This window comes from Saccopteryx leptura, chromosome 2, assembly GCF_036850995.1.
Source record: "Saccopteryx leptura isolate mSacLep1 chromosome 2, mSacLep1_pri_phased_curated, whole genome shotgun sequence".
In the NCBI taxonomy this organism is placed as follows: domain Eukaryota; kingdom Metazoa; phylum Chordata; class Mammalia; order Chiroptera; family Emballonuridae; genus Saccopteryx; species Saccopteryx leptura.
Window position 1 is genome coordinate 42,921,960 of NC_089504.1, and position 20,595 is coordinate 42,942,554.

Below are 20,595 nucleotides of genomic sequence, written 5' to 3' on the forward strand. Positions count from 1 at the left end.
AAGGCACCTGCACAGAAGATAGCTCATTAAGTCAGAGGCATGCGCGTTTTAGCGCCTTCATCCCTTCCAGGGGTTCCCAAACTTTTTACACAGGGGACCAGTTCACTGTCCCTCAGACCATTGGAGGGCCGCCACATACAGTGCTCCTCTCACTGACCACCAATGAAAGAGGTGCCCCTTCTGGAAGTGTGGTGGGGGGCCGGATAAATGGCCTCAGGGGGCCGCATGTGGCCCGCGGGCCGTAGTTTGGGGAAGCCTGCTGGGCTCAACTACAATCAGACTTTCCCATGTTGGTGGCTGATGCGCTTTTTAGGATGTTATGTGTACTTCACCTCTGCTCATTTAACCCTTTAAAGAGTTTATCATTTTGAAATGCTGGAGAGAAGGGCACAATAAGCTCTCATGTACCCATACTGCAGCTTTGAAAATGACTCTTTTGGCAGCTTTATCATGTGGCCCTCTAACAACCCTCTCCCACTGGTGCCCAGGTGCACTGTTGGCTCTGGAAAAGTGATGCTGCCAAGGTGAAGACGTCCAGGTGCCTTTTGTTCTCAGCTCAGACTACTCTGACCCCGATGTGTCATAGCAGGGCAACACTGCCTATGATGCCACAAACAAGGGTTGAGCTCTTATCCTCTGCCAGTCACTGAGCCATGGCTGTGGTGGCATCAGGAAGACATGGACCCAAATCCCAGCCTCGGGCACTCAATCCCAAATAGGGAGATAAGTCCCATATGTTACTTTTCACAAGTCTAGCTTAAAACACTATATCCTAAGTGAACCAGCTCCTCCGCATCTCTGTCCAGCTCCATCTCTTCTCGACACGCCTCTCTTGAAACTTAGGCTTCCGCCTTGTGAAATGCATGGAGCTGCCCAAACGACACCGGGCCATGCTTCCCTGTTTCTGCACATTTCATCCCTCTGCCTGGCATGTGTGTGCATGTGTGTGAGAGGGAAAGAGGGGGAGAGAAGGAGGAAGTGAGGGAGAGGAGAGAATGTCACATAGTATGGTAGAGGGATAGACTGGGAGAGAAGACAGGAGACAGAATTTTCCTTTTGGGGGGGACACCTAACTGACAGAGTTAACAAGGATCTAATATTTCTATTCCCCCAAAGCAAACTACTATAAGAAGAGTCTTCACCCTTACTTCAATTTCAAAAGCTGTGCTTCAGTAACATTTTAAGATCTGAGGGAGAAGATTTCACTATTCATGGGGCAAATGCATCTCACAGACTTGGCCTCATCCTACATGCCCATCCATTTTTGCATGTTGGATTCTTTCTCTAAATTATGATTCAATTCTATTTTAAGAGATTTAGAAAATATGGTGGTAATGAGCTGGGAAAAATCATCTTTTGAATTTGGCACTCTAAGGACAGAATTTTTCTAAGGGTAGAGCCACAGCCAGACAGCAATCAGAAGTTGGAAAGCTCCTGCTATCAACCTTATTTGTAAAAATCATCTCTGTTTCAGTACCACGGCTGATTGTCATTTTAACTCAATTAAAGGAGGCTTGGCTGGTTCTTGGAGTCTCTTGGCAATGGACGTGAGGTGGCAGCCTCCCTCCCTGACAATTCCTTCCACTTGTTTATTTTGACAGGCATGTTTGCCCCATCATTGAGCATTGCTATTTTCTTATTCCTAGTGTCTGCTTTGTAACCTCATTTCTTCTTATTTTCCATGAATTCTGTGACACTCCAAAGCTGCCATCCTTTCTGAGAACATTCTCAAGGGAAAGGTCTCATCCAGAGCTCAAGTGAGCTGCTGCCTGCAGTACGCATTGATTCAGAGCCGGAAGAATGGAGTAGCATGAAAATGAACTTCAGCAAAGAACTGAGAAGTTACTAAAGTAAAATAGAAGAAAGATAAAATTAACACTCATCTGACATGCTTCAGTAAAATAATAAAGCTAACATGAAGCTAGTAATAGAAGCAAGAGAGCTTATTTGAAATCATTGTATTATTGGATGTTGTAGGACATGACAAATGATTGTGCATTTCAAAATGAATGTGGTTTAGGACACACAGGGTAAAACAGAGATGGTGCTATTTTCTTTATAATAATGCTCTTCTAGTCTTTTCTGATACTTTTTACAGATCATAGAAACAGAATTAATGTGAAAGATTTTTTAAAAAGAAGAGATGATTATGGTAAGACCTCACTAGGCCCAGGCCTACCACCATGTTTAAAACACAGATAACAATGGGTAAACTTCTATATAAGGCAATCAAGATGCATAAGAATGTTTGATACCATCCCTAAGTTCTTCTGGGTCAGGATCATTGGGTCACAATCTGCTGTTAATGGAGACTCTTACTTATCTGATATCATCTACTCTAGACCTATACTATCCAAAATGCAAACCAACAGCCACATGTGGCTGGTGGCCATTTGAACTATGACCAGGCCAAATTGAAATGTGCTGTGAGAGTAAAATGCACACCAGATTTTGAAAACTTGGTATCAGTAAAATATCTCATTAATATTTTATATTAATATGTTGAAGTAATAATATTTAGATATGTTGAGTTAATTAAAATATATTAATAAAATTAGCTGTACCCATTTTTTCTTTTTTTATTGTACATACTAAAAAATTTTTATTTATTTATTTTTTTTTGTATTTTTCTGAAGCCGGAAACGGGGAGAGACAGTCAGACTGACTCCCGCATGCGCCCGACCAGGATCCACCCGGCACGCCCACCAGGGGGCGACGCTCTGCCTACCAGGGGGCGATGCTCTGCCCCTCTGGGGTGTCGCTCTGTTGCGACTAGAGCCACTCTAGCGCCTGGGGCAGAGGCTAAGGAGCCATCCCCAGCGCCCAGGCCATCTTTGCTCCAATGGAGCCTCGGCTGCGGGAGGGGAAGAGAGAGACAGAGAGGAAGGAGAGGGGGAGGGGTGGAGAAGCAGATGGGCGCTTCTCCTGTGTGCCCTGGCCGGGAATCGAACCCGGGACTTCTGCACGCCAGGCTGACGCTCTACCACTGAGCCAACTGGCCAGGGCCCATACTAAAAATTTTTTTAAATACAAATGTGGCTTACTTACATTTGTGGCTTACATTATACTTCTGTTGGACATCACTGTTCTGTAAAAGCCACCTTGCTGAGCTGTGAATGGGTCAACCTACTTCTTGGGAATGCTAGGAAATAATGCTAGCATTGTTTCTGTTCTGACTGAAACAGAACGAAGGCAGACACCCTTCCAATAAGGCTCCTACAGGCATAAGTACTTAGAGTAAGCCATTATCACAATGTTGCATGATTCTTCCAACTTTTGGGTCTCCTCTAAAGAAAGGTAGAGGAAGCTTCTAATAAATTCTTATTAAAAGTGAACTTTAATTTAATTTGGGACTCAAGTTTTTTTTTTTTTTGGTTTTTTGTTTTTGTTTTTTTTTGCTTTTGTTTTTGGTTTTCTTTTGTTTGTTTGTTTTTGTGGCATTTTGGGTACTTTTTACGTTGCTTTTTAACTCACTAGCATTCCTCCCAACCCAAGGTCTCCATTGTATTTAGTCTTCGCTCCACATAATACAACAGATTTTTACTTATTATTTTTTTTCTTCTTTAATTATTATTCTTTAATTATTATTCTTTTTTCTCCTTTTTTATGTTTCCCTCTTATCCCTCTCATTATATCTCTTAGTCGACCATCACTTACAAGCAAATCATTTTATGCTTGTCTAAGATTTTCTCCTTTTTTTTTGCATTTAGTAGGTCCCTACTCCCTTTTTTGCCCCTTGAACTCTTCACCCCAAATCAGGCCCTCCGTTATAGGTAGTATTTGTTCCATTTAGCATAATATAATTCACAAGTCATCATGATATTTCCCTAAGGAGGGGAGAGGAGGGGAAGAGAAGAAAGAAAAAAGGGAGAAATAATAAAATATCACTGTTTTTCTTTTGTGGGGTGTTTTCCTTTTTTTTTTTTTTTTTTACTTTTTATTCTTTATTCATTCTAATTAGTGCTATCAACAAGACCACCCTCAGATGCCAATAAGAAAAAGGAAATCGAATATTATGGATACAAAAGATAGAGAGGTAACACAAATAGATGTGGAAAATCTATGGAGAAAAGATTTAACATATTGGAAGCCTTGGAGCTAAATGACAGAGAATTTAAAATAGAAATCTTAAAAATACTCAGAGATATACAAGAAAACACAGAAAGGCAATTTAGGGAGATCAGAAAACAACTCAACGATCACAAAGAATATATTACCAAGGAAATTGAAACTATAAAAACAAATCAAACAGAAATGAAAAACTCAATTCACGAGCTGAAAAACGAGGTAACAAGCTTAGCTAATAGAACAGCCCATATAGAAGATAGAATTAGTGAAATAGAAGACAAGCAACTTGAGGCACAACAGAGAGAAGAAGAAAGAGACTCAAAAATAATAAAAAAATGAGAAAGTCCTACAGGAATTGTCTGACTCCATCAGAAAGAATAACATAAGAATAATAGGTATATCAGAGGGAGAAGAGAAAGAAAATGGAATGGAGAATATACTCAAATAATAGACGAGAACTTCCCAAGCCTGTGGAAAGAACTAAAGCCTCAAATTCAAGAAGCAAACAGAACACCGAGTTTTCTTAACCCCAACAAACCCACTCCAAGGCACATGATAATGAAGATGACACAAACCAATGACAAAGAAAAAATTCTCAAGGCAGCCAGGGAAAAGAAAAGTACAACATATAAAGGAAGGCCTATTAGATTATCATCAGATTTTTCAGCAGAAACTACAAGCTAGAAGAGAGTGGAACCCAATATTTAAAGCCCTGAAAGAGAGGAACTTTCAGCCAAGAATACTATACCCATCAAAGCTATCCTTCAAGTACGAAGGAGATATAAAAACATTCACAAATACAGAAAAGATGAGAGAATTTATCATCAGAAAGCCCCCACTACAGGAAATACTAAAGGGGGTTTTCCAACCAGATTAAAAGAACAAAAGAAAACAAAACCACAAGTAACAGCTCCACCAAGAACACAATAAAACCAAACTTAAACTGTGACAACAAAAGAAAAAAAGGGGAGAGAGGATGGAGAATAACAGTAACAAAGGACGATGAAGTGCAGAAATACTCATAAGATAGGGTACTACAATGAATATCGTAGGTACCCTTTTCATTACTTAATGGTAACCACCCTTGAAAAAACCACCACAAAAACACTTGACTTAAAAAAGGTAGCAACAGAGGAAAGAAGTATGGAATACAAACAAACAAAAACAAATGATAGAAAAACAAAAGAGAAGAATCAAACAAGATACAAAACTAACAGAAAGCAATTTATAAAATGGCAATAGGGAACCCACAAGTGTCAATAATTACACTAAATGTGAATGGATTAAACTTACCAATAAAAAGACACAGAGTAGCAGAATGGATTAAAAAAGAAAATCCAATTATATGTTGCCTACAAGAAACACATCTAAGCAACAAGGATAAAAAAAAATTCAAAGTGAAAGCCTGGAAAACAATACTCCAAGCAAACAACACCCCCAAAAAAAGCAGGTGTAGCAATACTCATATCTAATAATGCTGATTACAAGACAGAAAAAGTACTCAGAGACAAAAATGGTCATTTCATAATGATTAAGGGGACACTGAATCAAGAAGACATAACAATCCTTAATATATATGCACCAAACCAAGGAGCACCAAAATATATAAGACAGCTACTTATTGACCTTAAAACAAAAACTGACAAAAATACAATCATACTTGGAGACCTCAATACACCGCTGACGGCCCTAGATCGGTCATCCAAACAGAGAATCAATAAAGATATAGTGGCCTTAAACGAAATACTAGAACACCTGGATATGATAGACATCTACAGGACACTTCATCCCAAAGCAACAGAGTATACATTTTTCTCTAGTGTACATGGAACATTCTCAAGAATTGACCATATGTTGGGTCACAAAGACAATATCAGCAAATTTAGAAAAATTGAAATTGTACCAAGCATATTCTCTGATCATAAAGCCTTGAAACTAGAATTCAACTGCAAAAAAGAGGGGGAAAAACCCACAACAATGTGGAAACTAAACAACATACTTCTAAAAAATGAATGGGTCAAAGAAGAAATAAGCGCAGAGATCAAAAGATATATACAGACAAATGAAAATGAAAATACGACGTATCAGAATCTCTGGGATGCAGCAAAAGCAGTAATAAGAGGAAAGTTCATATCACTTCAGTCCTATATGAACAAACAAGAGAGAGCACAAGTAAACCACTTAACTTCACACCTTAAGGAACTAGAAAAATAAAAACAAAGACAACCCAAAACCAGCCGAAGTCAGGAAAAAAAAAAAATCAGAGCAGAAATAAATGAAATAGAGAACAGAAAAACTATAGAAAAAAATTAATAAAACAAGGAGCTGGTTCTTTGAAAAGATCAACAACATTGACAAACCCTTGGCAAGACTCACCAAGGAAAAAAGGCACAGGACTCAAATAAATAAAATCCAAAATGAAAGAGGAGAGATCACCACAGACATCTTAGATATACAAAGAATTATTGTAGAATACTATGAAAAACTATATGCCACCAAATACAACAATCTAGAAGAAATGGATAAATTCCTAAAACAATACAACCTTCCTAGACTGAGTCATGAAGAAGCAGAAAGCCTAAACAGACCAATCAGCAGGGAGGAAATAGAAAAAACTATTAAAAACCTCCCCAAAAATAAAAGTCCAGGCCCAGACGGTTAACATTCAAAGAAGATTTGGTTTCTATTCTACTCAAAGTCTTCTAAAAAATTGAAGAAGAAGCAATACTTCCAAACACATTTTATGAGGTCAACATAACCCTCATACCAAAACCTGGCAAGGATGGCACAAAGAAAGAAAACTACAGACCAATATCTCTAATGAATACAGATGCTAAAATACTAAACAAAATACTGGCAAATAGAATACAACAACATATTAAAAAAATAATACATCATGATCAAGTGGGATTCATCCCAGAATCTCAAGGATGGTTCAACATACGTAAAACGGTTAATGTAATACACCATATCAACAAAACAAAGAACAAAAACCACATGATCTTATCAATAGATGCAGAAAAGGCTTTTGATAAAATACAACACAATTTTATGTTTAAGACTCTCAACAAAATGGGTATAGAAGGAAAATATCTCAACATGATAAAGGCCATTTATGATAAACCATCAGCCAACATCATATTAAATGACATAAAACTGAGGACTTTCCACCTTAAATCAGGAACAAGACAGGGTTGTCCACTCTCTCCACTCTTATTTAACATGGTGCTAGAAGTTCTGGCCAGAGCAATCAGACAAGACAAAGAAATAAAAGGCATGCATATCGGAAAAGAAGAAGTAAAGGTATCACTTTTTGCTGATGATATGATCCTATACATCGAAAACCCGAAGGACTCCACAAAAAGATTACTAGAAACAATAAACCAATACAGTAAGGTCACAGGATACAAAATTAACATACAAAAGTCCATAGCCTTTCTATATGCCAACAATGAAATATTAGAAAACGAACTCAAAAAAATAATCCCCTTCATGATTGCAACAAAAAAAATAAAATACCTAGGAATAAACATAACAAAGAATGTAAAGGACTTATATAACAAAAACTACAAGGCATTGTTAAGAGAAATAGAAAAAGACACAATGAGATGAAAAAATATTCCTTGTTCTTGGATAGGAAGAATAAATATAATTAAAATGGCCATATTACCCAATATATAAATTTAGTGCAATTCCCATCAAAATTCCTATGACATTTTTTAAAGAAATGGAACAAAAAATCATCAGATTTATATGGAACTATAAAAAACCCCGAATAGCCAAAGCAATCTTAAGGAAAAAGAATGAAGCTGGGGGCATTACAATACCTGACTTTAAACTATATTATAGGGCCACGATAATCAAAACAGCATGATATTGGCAGAAAAATAGACACTCAGACCAATGGAACAGAATAGAAAGCCCAGAAATAAAACCACATATATATGGTCAAATAATCTTTGATAAAGGGGCCAACAACACACAATGGAGAAAAGAAAGCCTCTTCAACAAATGGTGTTGGGAAAACTGGAAAGCCACGTGCAAAAGAATGAAACTCGACTACAGCCTGTCCACATGTACTAAAATTAATTCAAAATGGATCAAAGACCTAAATATAAGACCTGAAACAATAAAGTACATAGAAGAAGACATAGGTACTAAACTCATGGACCTGGATTTTAAAGAACATTTTATGAACTTGACTCCAATGGCAAGAGAAGTGAAGGCAAAGATAAATGAATGGGACTACATCAGAATAAAAAGGTTTTGCTCAGCAAGAGAAACTGATATCAAAATAAACAGACAGCCAACTAAATGGGAAATGATATTTTCAAACAACAGCTCAGATAAGGGCCTAATGTCCAAAATTTACAAAGAACTCATAAAACTCAACAACAAACAAACAAACAATCCAATAAAAAAATGGAAGAGGACATGAACAGACACTTCTCCCAGGAAGAAATACAAATGGCCAACAGATATATGAAAAGATGCTCAGCTTCATTAGTTATTAGAGAAATGCAAATCAAAACTACAATGAGATACCACCTCACCCCTGTTAGATTAGCTATTATCAACAAGACGGGTAATAGCAAATGTTGGAGAGGCTGCGGACAAAAGGGAACTCTCATCCACTGTTGGTGGGACTGTAAAGTAGTACAGCCATTATGGAGGAAAGTATGGTGGTTCCTCAAAAAACTGCAAATAGAACTACCTTATGACTCAGCAATCCCTCTACTGGGTATATACCCCAAAACCTCAGAAACATTGATACGTAAAGACACATGTAGCCCCATGTTCATTGCAGCACTGTTCACAGTGGCCAAGACATGGAAACAACCAAAAAGCCCTTCAATAGAAGACTGGATAAAGAAGATGTGGCACATATACACTATGGAATACTACTCAGCCATAAGAAATGATGACATCAGATCATTTACAGCAAAATGGTGGGATCTTGATAACATTATACGGAGTGAAATAAGTAAATCAGAAAAAAAACAAGAACTACATGATTCCATACATTGGTGGAACATAAAAACGAGACTAAGAGACATGGACAAGAGTGTGGTGGTTACCAGGGGTGTGGGGAGGGAGGACGCAGGAGGGAGGGAGGGAGAGAGTTAGGGGGAGGGGGAGGGGCACAGAGAAAACTAGATAGAGGGTGACGGAGGACAATCTGACTCTGGGCGAGGGGTATGCAACATAATTTAATGACAAGATAACCTAGACATGTTTTCTTTGAATATATGTACCCTGATTTATTAATGTCATCCCATTAACATTAATAAAAATTTATTATTAAAAAAAAGTGAACTTTAGAGGAGTATATTTTTAAAAATTTAGAAATAGGAATTTCTTGATAACAAAGAAAATCTCAGAAATTCAGGAGAGGACAATAGGTGACTCTACCACATTCTTACAAATGTAAAAGTGAACTAAACTATTGTAAGGAAATAATTATGATCACAAACACTCAGACAGTACTCACTATGTACTATAAACCAACACTCAGTGCATATCAACTCAATCATATATAGCTGGCCTCTACAAGAACTTTAATTATGTATCAAGTGACAGCCTCAAATACAAAATTCATAGTGAGGGTGTTGATTGCTGTCATATTTATTTTCACAGCCATGTTGACTCTAATGGTGCAGAATCTAACAGGTCAACCATCCAGTGAGAAACATGAGGCTAAGTTCTAATTCATATACTTTAAAACACTTACAATAATTTGAGGGATAAAATTGACTATTTATGTATGCATATTATATCAAGTTGCATACTACAAATACTAAGTCTTTGAGAAATATGAAACTAACTCATAGAGAAATATTGACTCAAAAGAATGAATCAGAAGTTGGCCTCTAATAATGGACAACTGCAATATAGTTACATGCTTTAAATACACCAGTATCCAATTGTCTGAGACAATTTCACCAGCTATACAGTAGCTGGTGGAGCATGTAGACTGTGGCTCAATCAGGAGTTGGGCTATCATGTAAAAGGCATTAAAAAGCAGCACTGCTACTGCAGTGACTATGTCCCAGAGATGCAAGGGTGTGAAATGAATCCTCCAGCTCTGTTTGGTACCAGATGAATCCTCATTACAGTAAAATGTATCGTTTTGGTTTTAACATTTCTGAAAAAATGGAAATAAATTGGAGATAAGCCAGGAAAGAAGGTTAACAAGACAAATTAACAAGACAAAAAACAGATCTCCCATCAGAGGTTAAAAGTTGAAGTTACTGGGACTTAATAACTGGAGCCTCCCTGACTCAAGTGCAGGAGGGATTCTTACAAGGCAGTGTCACTCTCCATCCTACAGTACATGTGGGCACACACGTGTGTATACACATACACACAACACACACATCAGGGAAGAATGTACTTACACTGAAGAACAATAGAAATCAATTAAGCAATGTCTGGACCATAAAGATGATTTAGCCTTTTAACAAGCCACTGTGAAGAATTCTACAATTTCTGTTCCTAGAGATGTATAAAAAATGGGAATGGAAAGAGATCTTGCATGGGTATGTGGGGTATGGGGGCATGATGTGGGGGGGTCGAAGGTGTTATATTGAGTGGGACACTTGAAACCATGTTACCACAATAAATTAAAAAGTTTTAAAAAATAGTAATCAAAACAATTTTTTAATTAAAAAAAGATGGAGTTGATAGTACTTTCTGCAACATTAAGTCTTGTTAAGGTAGATGAACAATATTTTTAGGGTACACTGACAAATGTTCTTTTAAATACACTCATCTTGTTACCATCCATTTCCATTTTGCAGGAACAAGGTTTCACATGCTGATGTAAATGGAGAAGTGGGGACAAAGCACAGGAAGAAGGATGAATAGGAGAGGGGGTTCCCATTAATCAAGATGTGAGTACAGATATGATGACTGTCACACTAAAAAATAGAAAGACAAAAAGGAAATAGCCATCAATCTTAGAAAGAAACTTGCCTGAGAAGAGCACTTCAATTGACAAATGCTTGATGTACTCTCCCCTCTATGAATTGTTTCACTAATACAGAGTTGGAGAGAATGAGCTTTCCTTTTCAAACCCTTTTCTGCCCTTCAAGATATTCTGAAACAACTGGCTTTAGTGACTTCTTTCCCATTGGTGGCCTCATCTGTGCCAAGTGACCAGCTTGGATGGCTGGACAACAGGTAGGTGGTCTGGCATGAAGACTGAGTGAAATAACATAGTATTGTCCTTGTTGAGAAATGTGAATGTGAGTAATAGAGACCATATGAGCAGCAGTTGGTATGGAGGCAGTGGTCAAATGTCAGAGAACAGTAGAGGCCAGAGGCAGCTGCCTACATTAGCAGGGAAGCCTATAGGACAATCCCTGATGTCTCTTGCTGAGAGGGTAAAGAAGGAATAGTCATAGGGGTATCTCAAATCCTGAGTGAACTTTTGGATCCCAACTGTTCCAGTCCCAGTGAAACCTAGCAGTCCCGCAGTTCTTACTTGCTTTTGGCCACAGCATATCTAATATCCTTTTGGGAAACCAATGTCCCACATTTAGTCATGTGTGTTGAGTAAGGTTGACTCAATCTTGCATTTCCAGGAATATGCATGTGCCTTGGGGCCTAGAAAATCAAAATATTTTCTTGGCCATAGGGCCTAGTGACAACTAACAGCAAGCCAGTAAGAGTCAGCCCTCGGGCTTCCACATAATTGTTGGGAAAGAAGAGCTCTCTTTTGGGTTTCTAGGATGGCAGTATCTAAGCTCAGAATCATTACTGCCAAGTCTTTACCATAGTATCAGAAGAACCTGCTTGAGAATGCAGTCAATCTAGAGGGTAACAGAGCCAAGACAAAAAGATTGTAGGTAAATAGATGATAGATAGATGATAGATAGATAGATAGATAGATAGATAGATAGATAGATGATAGATAGATAGATAGATAGATAGATAGATAGATAGATAGATAGATAGATTCCTTGGATCTTGTACTGCAGGCAGCCAGGATACCAGCAGCAAGATTTACCAGTAGCTTGAGCCAATAAATTCTCTTCTCTGTTTAAACCAGCTTCAGTTGGTTTCCAATAAGCATTACACTGCTCTTCTTATCAAAGTTAATTATGATGCTTTCCTAAGGCCAAAGTCCTCACTCCGGGATCCAGTTTTCCTTATTTTCACCTATTCCTTTGAATTACATTTTTACTTGGAAAACATGAAAATGTCCCTTATCCTTACATACAAATAAGCACAATTAACACACTCTTTTGTATTACTTGATAAGTGGTATTGTGTTGAATTTTTCAATTTGGTTTACCGGGGCAGGTGTAAAATTTAATAAATAAAAGTGTGGTGCACAATGGGCATTAGACTGATGAGAAGGCCTGAGTTTTAGACCTAGGTCTGACATTAAATGACCTTGTTCAAGTTGTGTGACTTTGGGTAGGTCATTAATCTTCTTTGGGTTCCTGTTAACTCACTGGCAAAATGTGTGAGTTAAGCTAAAGAGTATCAGTAATAGCTCTACATATCTGTACAGTGATTCAATGATTTTAAAAATGATTATTAGATTATACTGTTCCATACATATTCTCCTTACAGTTCTTCTCAGTTATGAAATTCTATGCCTATCAATAGTTCATCAAATTATTTCTTTACTTAGAAATGCCAACTGTTAACTCTACTTTTTTTTACAGTTCATCCATCCTATTCATCCCTTTATTCATTTAACAAGTATTTACTGCCTGTTACTACATATTAGGCCATGTGTGCTAAAAGACATTGTTCCCACCCTCAAGAATGTGCCACTCTAATGGAAGAGACAGACATTCACGCAGTTGATTAAATAAGCCCACAAACACAAATATAATTAATAACCCTGACAGATGCTATAAAGTACAAGTATAGATGTTTTAATATCATATAATAAGGGAGTCTGGCCTAAATGGGGAGCAGGCAAGAGGAGGTCTCCCCAAAGAAGAGCACCTTGAACTGAGATCTGATAGATTAGCGGGAATTGTGTGGACCAAGGTGCTGGGCTAGGGCCCTCCAGACATGGACCAGCAGCTATGTGTTGGATGGTACTTGTGGCTGCTTCATGGTAATGTGTCAGAGGTGTATCCATCAACTCTTCCAAATTCTTGGTGAAGAAAATCATCATTATTTTCTCTGCTGACAAGAAGATATTCAGAAACATGAAAAGCAAACATTCTAAGTTAGATCCCAAAGAGAGTGCCCACTGCACTTAGATGTCACCACTTCTCATTTGTCAAGTATTCCTGTGCAGCACCTTCCGCCCACTTTAACTCACACCTCGACGGAGTCACTTGACTGCCCTGGATCTTGGTTCTTTTATTTATCGAACAAAAGACTTGGATTGTATAAATGATTTCTAAGGTGTCCCTCATATTTGGCATTTGATGTTTCTAGAAATACACCTGAGTTAGTGGAGAGGGGAGAAGTGGCCATCAATTCATCAACACTTGTGGCTGTATGTAAAAACAAAAATCAGCATGCATTCCTAATGCAAAAAGTGTTGTAGAAATAGTAACTACTGAAACACGGGTTGGATAGAGCCAAAAATAGCTGGTGCATCCAATGCAAAGAAACTGTAGTGAAGCGTTTCCTCGACAATTGAGGTACCTAACGGTAAAGTGACTCATTTTCATCAAATGCTGGTCTCTCCACTTCTCATCCTCTCTATGGGTTCTTCCATTGTAAATCAGTGTAAAGGGAAAAATGGTTGATAAATCCATTTCAGAGAAAGAAAAAAGGTCATTCAAAAATATTAAGAAAAGGGCAAGCCAATCGGTTGAATCCAAACAGTGGGAGAAGCAACCTCAGCCCTCATGTACCCTGGAGTGCCCTGAATGTGCCTTAGGATCACTTCCATCTAAAACCGGTTCCTGTGGATCCCTCAAGCTCTTAAATCATTTGGAGCAGGCAACACCAGAATTTACAGAAACCTGACATCTGTCAGTCTGAATGCAAAACCTTGGATTTCAAACCAGTCAGCTCCTTCTAGAAAAGGAAAAAGGACAATAGCTGCTATTTCTTAGCATGCATAATCAATGCTGTATGGGTTGCTAGGCAACAGGCAGAAAGACTGTCAAACATCCCTGGGTGTCTCCAATGGCAGAAGAGCAGCCCTGGCAGCCACTCTTCAGAGGTGACAGGCTGTGCAGGCTCTGGAAACTGTGTCCAGTTGGTTTCGTTCCTTAGAAAAATCCCTTTATTCTAGACAACACTGAACCATAGAATCTTCCTTCCAGGCTCATCACATAGTCTTTGAACACACTTCCAATCTGCCCACAGCTCTAAAAAAAGCAGGTCAGGCTGGCGAAAGGTAGCTCCATGAAAGATCCATGTGTTATTTAATCCAATTCATCCTGGAGTCTGAAATTTTGACTTGTTTCTTGTATGGCTGCAGTCTCTGGATCCCAGAAAGTTAAAATGAGCATCTTCTCAGAAGTTTGCAGTCACTCTAGCAAACATAAACAAAGTCTCTGATTTCACCAAAAAATGAACATTCAAGGTCAGTGAGATGAGACTTCTCATGTGTGCAACCTTGAAGTTGGAATGAATTTTTGTGCTGTAAGCATTTTGTCCTCTACTTGAGATAATAGTTTCATTTGAATTTCAAGAAGGGGACTAGCAAAGAGGAGAGGTCAGGTTTTGAGAAAGGGGCAAATCTATTTTCTTGTTTTGTTTTGTTTAGTAGTGTTGATTAAATAGCACATTCCTCATAGATCATTAATTTGCAAACACTTATTTGGCAAAGTCAAAAAGAGTATGAGGACAAGGTTCTGAGTTTGGGTCAAGATAGGATTAGGGCTATGATTGTGATTTAAACCAGAGAGAAGGTTTGCTAAGAGTGGCGATGAGACATATACCCAGGTGGATGCACGCTGTGGGAAGGACAACTGGGTATACAGTACTGTCACTGGCTAATCCTTCATCATTACTAGCCCAAGCCCTGATGTCCTATCTTAGCATGTGTTTGGGAAGAAATGGAACATATGAGTTGAAGGTGCCCTGGATTTAGCTATGCCACACCCTCTCCTTAACAGCATTATAAGAAGTACAGAGAGGCAGGAACAGAATAAGGAATGACATTAAGATAAAAGTTATACCAAGAAATTTTGTGCATTTATGCTGACATCTGGCTGAGGTCTCTCAGTGACTCCTACACTGTCACCTAGGATTCCCTAATCTCCCAGGATTGTCTCACACTCAAAGCCTCTCACCCTGTGGGCCCCATGAAATGAATTCGAGTCTGAAGGCCCGACTTAGCTCCCTGGTGGTCCCCAAGGAGCGGTGGGAAACATGGGCCCAGAACCCAAATCCATGGGCTTCTGTCTCCGCATCTCTAACACATGGCTAGATTAGAATTAAATGTTCCCTAAACTTCTTCCAGTTCTAACATTTTATCAGTTGATGAATCTATAAAAATAGAGGCACCTTTTGATCTTATTTATCCAAAGAGGGGGAAAAAATAAGATAGAAGAAAGCAAAGACTGCAGATTTAACACTGCCAAATGTTCTGAACATTGTGTGCTTAAAAAATAACAAACCTTTTGAGGAAATGAAAGAAAAGATGAAGCAATAGCAGCAGCAGGGATTAAACATCCCCAAGTCACTGCAGAATTCCTGACACCTTGACCTGCTTGACCTCATCTTTCCCGTGTGTCTCTTTTCCTCTCTTCTCTGTCTCACCTTCCATTTGCCTATCTCAGTGAGATAATGTTTACTTGATAGCTATTACATTTATCATCCCTAGAAAGGTCTGACCTTTCTTTACCCCAAAGTGCAGGCTTTAGGAGTCTTTCCTGAGAGTCTAGGAGCACCGATGCCACTCAGGTTACTTACTTTTGATGACAAGACAAGCAAATGCACAGTTTAACAGAAACTGTGTTTAGTCTGCTTGATGGGTAAATTCAAGAATAATTTTATCTCTCTCCTCAGTTACCCATTTTGTATATACTGAAGTATTTTAATGCTAAGTGTAACAGTAAGAGAGTATACATTTGATTTTTAAAAATTAAGTTGACCCGTTATAACCAGTAAACAAATGCCATTCAGACAAATATTCTGTGTTTGGCAGAAACAAAGAAACAAACAAAACCCCTCAAAATTCAATCATCTTCTATGAACTCAAGAAGCTGCATTTTGTTACATTGGCTATGTCCATATTTATTTGCCACTTAATTAATTTTATAAAGATATGCCTCTCTTAAGTGTTTTACATATGTTATTCAATAACTTGAGTTTTTTTTTAATTTTGACAATGCACTTGTAAATAATCTACAGAGTCTTTTGTGTTATTTTGTTAATTCTTGTATTTTAGAGAACTCAGTGAAAATTTTACTCCTTTTATAATGTTTACCTTATTGAAGACCAGATCTTCACTTTGAGTTTCTGAGAAAATGGATATGATAGAGTACTTTCAGGTTTTTTTATTTGGGTAAAACCTTGTATCTGCTGGGAAGGCAGAATCCACAAGAAATGCCATCCACCCCTGGATGAAATCTTGCCGGCACTGTACCAGATCCTAGGGCCTTGGAAACATTTGGGAGGGACAAGGTAAGGTATAACAAGGTCTCAGTGGAATAGTGGCTGAGAGAGGGAGTGAACTCCACAGTCTCCCTTCTAGAACCCCAACATGAGACAAGGTCCACTGGAGCTGGGCATAGGAACCAAGCCATCCAAGGAGACTGACTGAGTCTCCAAGACTTAGGCTGGTTGAATTCTGTCTGACTCCACCGATCTCCATGTAGAATTTAGTTAAAACTGACTTGGAAGAGTAGCTCAGAGCTATTCACAACCTGCAGACTGGTAAGGTTGCCCCTAAAAAGAATCTTCAACAGTTGGATGGGCCCCAAAAAGCCTTACCATTCAGTTAAAAGAATTTGAACATATCTTTCATAGTGGACATAATTTGCTCCTGAATTGGCCACTAAAATAAAATAAAGTAACACTTCCGCACATTACTGTGACTGTGGACAATGAATGAGACATTCTGGAGTGTTCTCTTACCTTCACTGCCACCAAGATCTTGTCCTGCTCAGGACAGAGGTTATAGCATTCAGCTAGGAAAACTTTTCCAAAGGCTCCTTCGCCTAGCTCCCTTTTCAGAACAATGTTATGTCGCTTGATGTGCTGAACAACTGTAAAACAAACACAGAATGGAGATTGGAATTGAAACACGCAGAGGTGAGGCGGAGGGCAGGGGGTCAGGGGCCCGTCCTGAGCTCTTCTCTGCACACAGCAAACCAAAGGAGAAGCCCCGTGTCCATCCTCATGGTCCACGTCAAATGGCTGTGAGGCCATTTGCTCCATCAGCTCGCTCTCCAGAGCTCATTCATTGCTGTTGATAGAACTAAAGTAGTGACTTAGCTGTTGGCTCCAGAGTGTCATTAATGGACTTCACAGATTGGGAAAGGGGAGAATGAGAAAGAAGTGGACCTTAATGGCAGGCCTCTTACAAGCCAGATGCTTTGCATATATTTGCTAGTTGTGTGTCTAGTGGGGTGGAAAGGTGGAGAGATAGCCAGGAATCCCTAATTCTTTGTTAAGCTGCTCAGACTCCTGAGGGAGGAGAGGCTCAGAAGACAGAAAGAGAACATGCAAGATTGCATTGTGAATTAGAGCTCTGTCCTCACCCCAGCTCTGGCCTACTGGGGAGTGGGCTAGACCATGGGGGATCCTCAGTCATCTCCTTTGTGTCAGATCAGAAGTTTTTAGACTTCACTAAAAGGCTGCCTTTTTTTGTTCCCTTTCTAAGATCGTGCCCTAGTCTTGGCTCTCCAAGGCGAAGAAGAGACAAGAGTAGATGTCTCTGCGAAAGAGCATGTCTCTCCCCTCAGTATGGAGCAGCGCAGGCCCTTGTCACTCATCCGTATGCCTTTCTGGGGAGCAAGGCAGGAGGCAGTCAAAGGTTCTTTGAAGTCCATTAGCTGCGAGGTGGAAAACAGAGCAATGCGGAGCGCGGGTGGAGAAGCCCAAAAGGAGACTGGAGAGGACAAAACTGTGCTGCGCTTGTGTCTCTTCACCAGCATACCAAACAGTAACTCCTTTAGCAGGAGGGTGCCCCCAGGTCATTGGCTACCATTCTATTCTGAATGCCTCATTCCTGAATGGCAGTGTTAAAAAGAGATTGGGACACCTCTAGAGCTTGCAAGGCATGGCCAATAATGATTCTCTCTTTTCACTCTGAAAACCCTGCAAAGCATTCCTTTCTGCCTTTTACATGTGGGGAAACTGAGTCTTATAGACTGTCAATAATCCACAGTGTGGGAACAGAGAAGTTGGGATGTGAACCTGGGTCTGTCTTGAATCTAGAGTCCATGTTTTTTCTTCCACACCACAGTAGAAGAATTCAATTGTAGATTGTGTTAAACATGACAAGAGAAATAAAAATATATAGGTAATACAGTAAAAACTAAAAATAATCTCCCAGCTTCCTCTCAGCTTTTGCCCCACGAAGGCCAGTTCAAGTCCTCATTCTCTCAGAGAGTGTCCAGGATGACTCTGCCCACCAAAGACCTCCTCCTCTGGCCCCATTATACCACGGCTTATGCTAGTTGCTTTCTGACTTACCCCCAATTACTTCACATCTGTAAACTCCCTAAGACTAAGAGCAAGCCCTGTCTATCTCCTGTTGCCTTTGGAGCCAACACAGAGAAAGGACTTATTACTGTGGTTTAATTTGATAACTTTTCTTCAAAAGTTTTGGTTTTCTTGACTGCAAACTGCATTATAAAAACAGAAAAACACAAAGCATATCTCTGCAGTGTAATTAGTGATGATAAAATGAATACCCATAAAACCAACTTTCCATCTAAGGAACAGAGTGTCACTGGGACTTAGAAGTACCATCATGTTCTTTCTTGATTGTGTCCTCTTCCCTACTCCCCTCCCAGGGATAACTACTGTCCTGAACTTGTGTCAATTATTTCCTTTATAGGTTGGGAACGATACATCCTTAACAAGATATTGTTTGACTTTGCCTGGCTTTAAACCCACATAAATGGAACCATTCTATATGCATTCTTCCATATCTTGCATCTTTTATTCAACAACGCCCTTCAGATTGAGTTTGATTGAGTTACAGTGTGTGTGTGTGTGTGTGTGTGTGTGTGTGTGTGTGTGTCTGTAGTAATAGTAGTAGTGGTAGTAATTCTTTTACTACTTTGTAATAATCCATGGAAAGACTATGCCACTATTTGTTTATTCATTCTAGGTTGATGAATATATTACACAGTTTCTTTTTAGATACATCTTGATATAAAATGCAAGTGATTATTAAGGTTCTACTTTAATAGGATTTTCCCTGGGTAATTCATGTGGTTTGAAGCAATGATGGCTTCCATGGGCCTCTGGGAACTCAGGGTGATAAATACGGAAAAGGTCTTTTATGAGCAACAATATTAATGAATATAAGGCTGTATATTAATATCTCATGCTCTGATAACAACGCCTGAATTTAAGAGGAGAAAAATGTGTTCATTAGGTAGAGTGCCCATATAAAGAGACAAATGAAATTCCTGCAGAGAATTAGCTGCCCTATTTAAATCTAATATTTAACTCCATGGTTGTCACATGTTCATTAGTAATTAAACAGCCACTTGATTTACTTTACACTTTAACCAGATTGAAAATAGTATTTAACTTTTTTTTTAAATTTGATTTACATTTTCTTTTTCTCCTTAAAAAAATTTTTCCAAGGAGGAGAAAACGTTGGTGGGAAATATGTTTATAAAGCTATAGATAAAGACAAAATTTCAGCATCTCAAAAACTCAAATAAATAAGACCAGTTCTCCCATGTTGACCTTGAAAGCAGTAAGTGCATTTGTTCTTTAAGAAATGTCTATTTTGCATTAATATACTGTGTTAGTTTGGTAAATACTTTTGCCAATGTAGTCCCTCTACACAGAATTAATCTCTCTTTCTAAGATGGAAAGCCACTCAGGGACACAGGTAACAAATTTGTGTTTGTATTTGCATTTCTGACAGTCTTCTGCATACAGTTGGTGGTATAAAATATTTGGGGGAAAACATGCTGAATGATAATAAGACTGCAGGCAAACACTGTTTAATCGTATTGTTTCAGTCCATTGACAACAACTCTATTGAGTATGTAGGCAATAAAGTGGCACAATACTCTGAGACACTGGGAGTGGCGTGAACAACTAACCTGAGGGATCACATTATTGAGCTAAGACTTTCTTCCCATTCTCTTCCAATGAGCATCAGGACTTCTGCCCACCTGCTTCGTTTCCTGTTTTCTGCCAGCACCCAGGAAGTCTTCAGTACCTTCTTAGAGCAGCCCTCCTTAACCAGCCTCTCATCCTAACTTTGTCTTAAGTGCCCCAGTCTGAGTCAACACACACCCCTTCACCTCCCCCACAGACACTTTCTTGGGGCCTTCTGGGATTGCTGCCTGTCACCTATGAGCTCTCCTTAAACTTCTCTTTAACACCTGGCCACAAATAAAACCCTGGCTAAGCCAGAGGACATCTATGCCTTTCCTTGGCAGCCCTCCT

General features: G+C 39.0%; 1 protein-coding gene across 1 annotated transcript in view; it reads right to left on the reverse strand.

Moving 5' to 3' along the window:
• NTRK2 (neurotrophic receptor tyrosine kinase 2) overlaps positions 1 to 20,595 on the reverse strand; it is a 311,995-nt gene that overhangs the window by 77,766 nt on the left and 213,634 nt on the right. Inside the window, 1 exon segment of the mRNA XM_066367881.1 lies at positions 17,086 to 17,216. Coding sequence (XP_066223978.1) covers positions 17,086 to 17,216 — 131 coding nt within the window.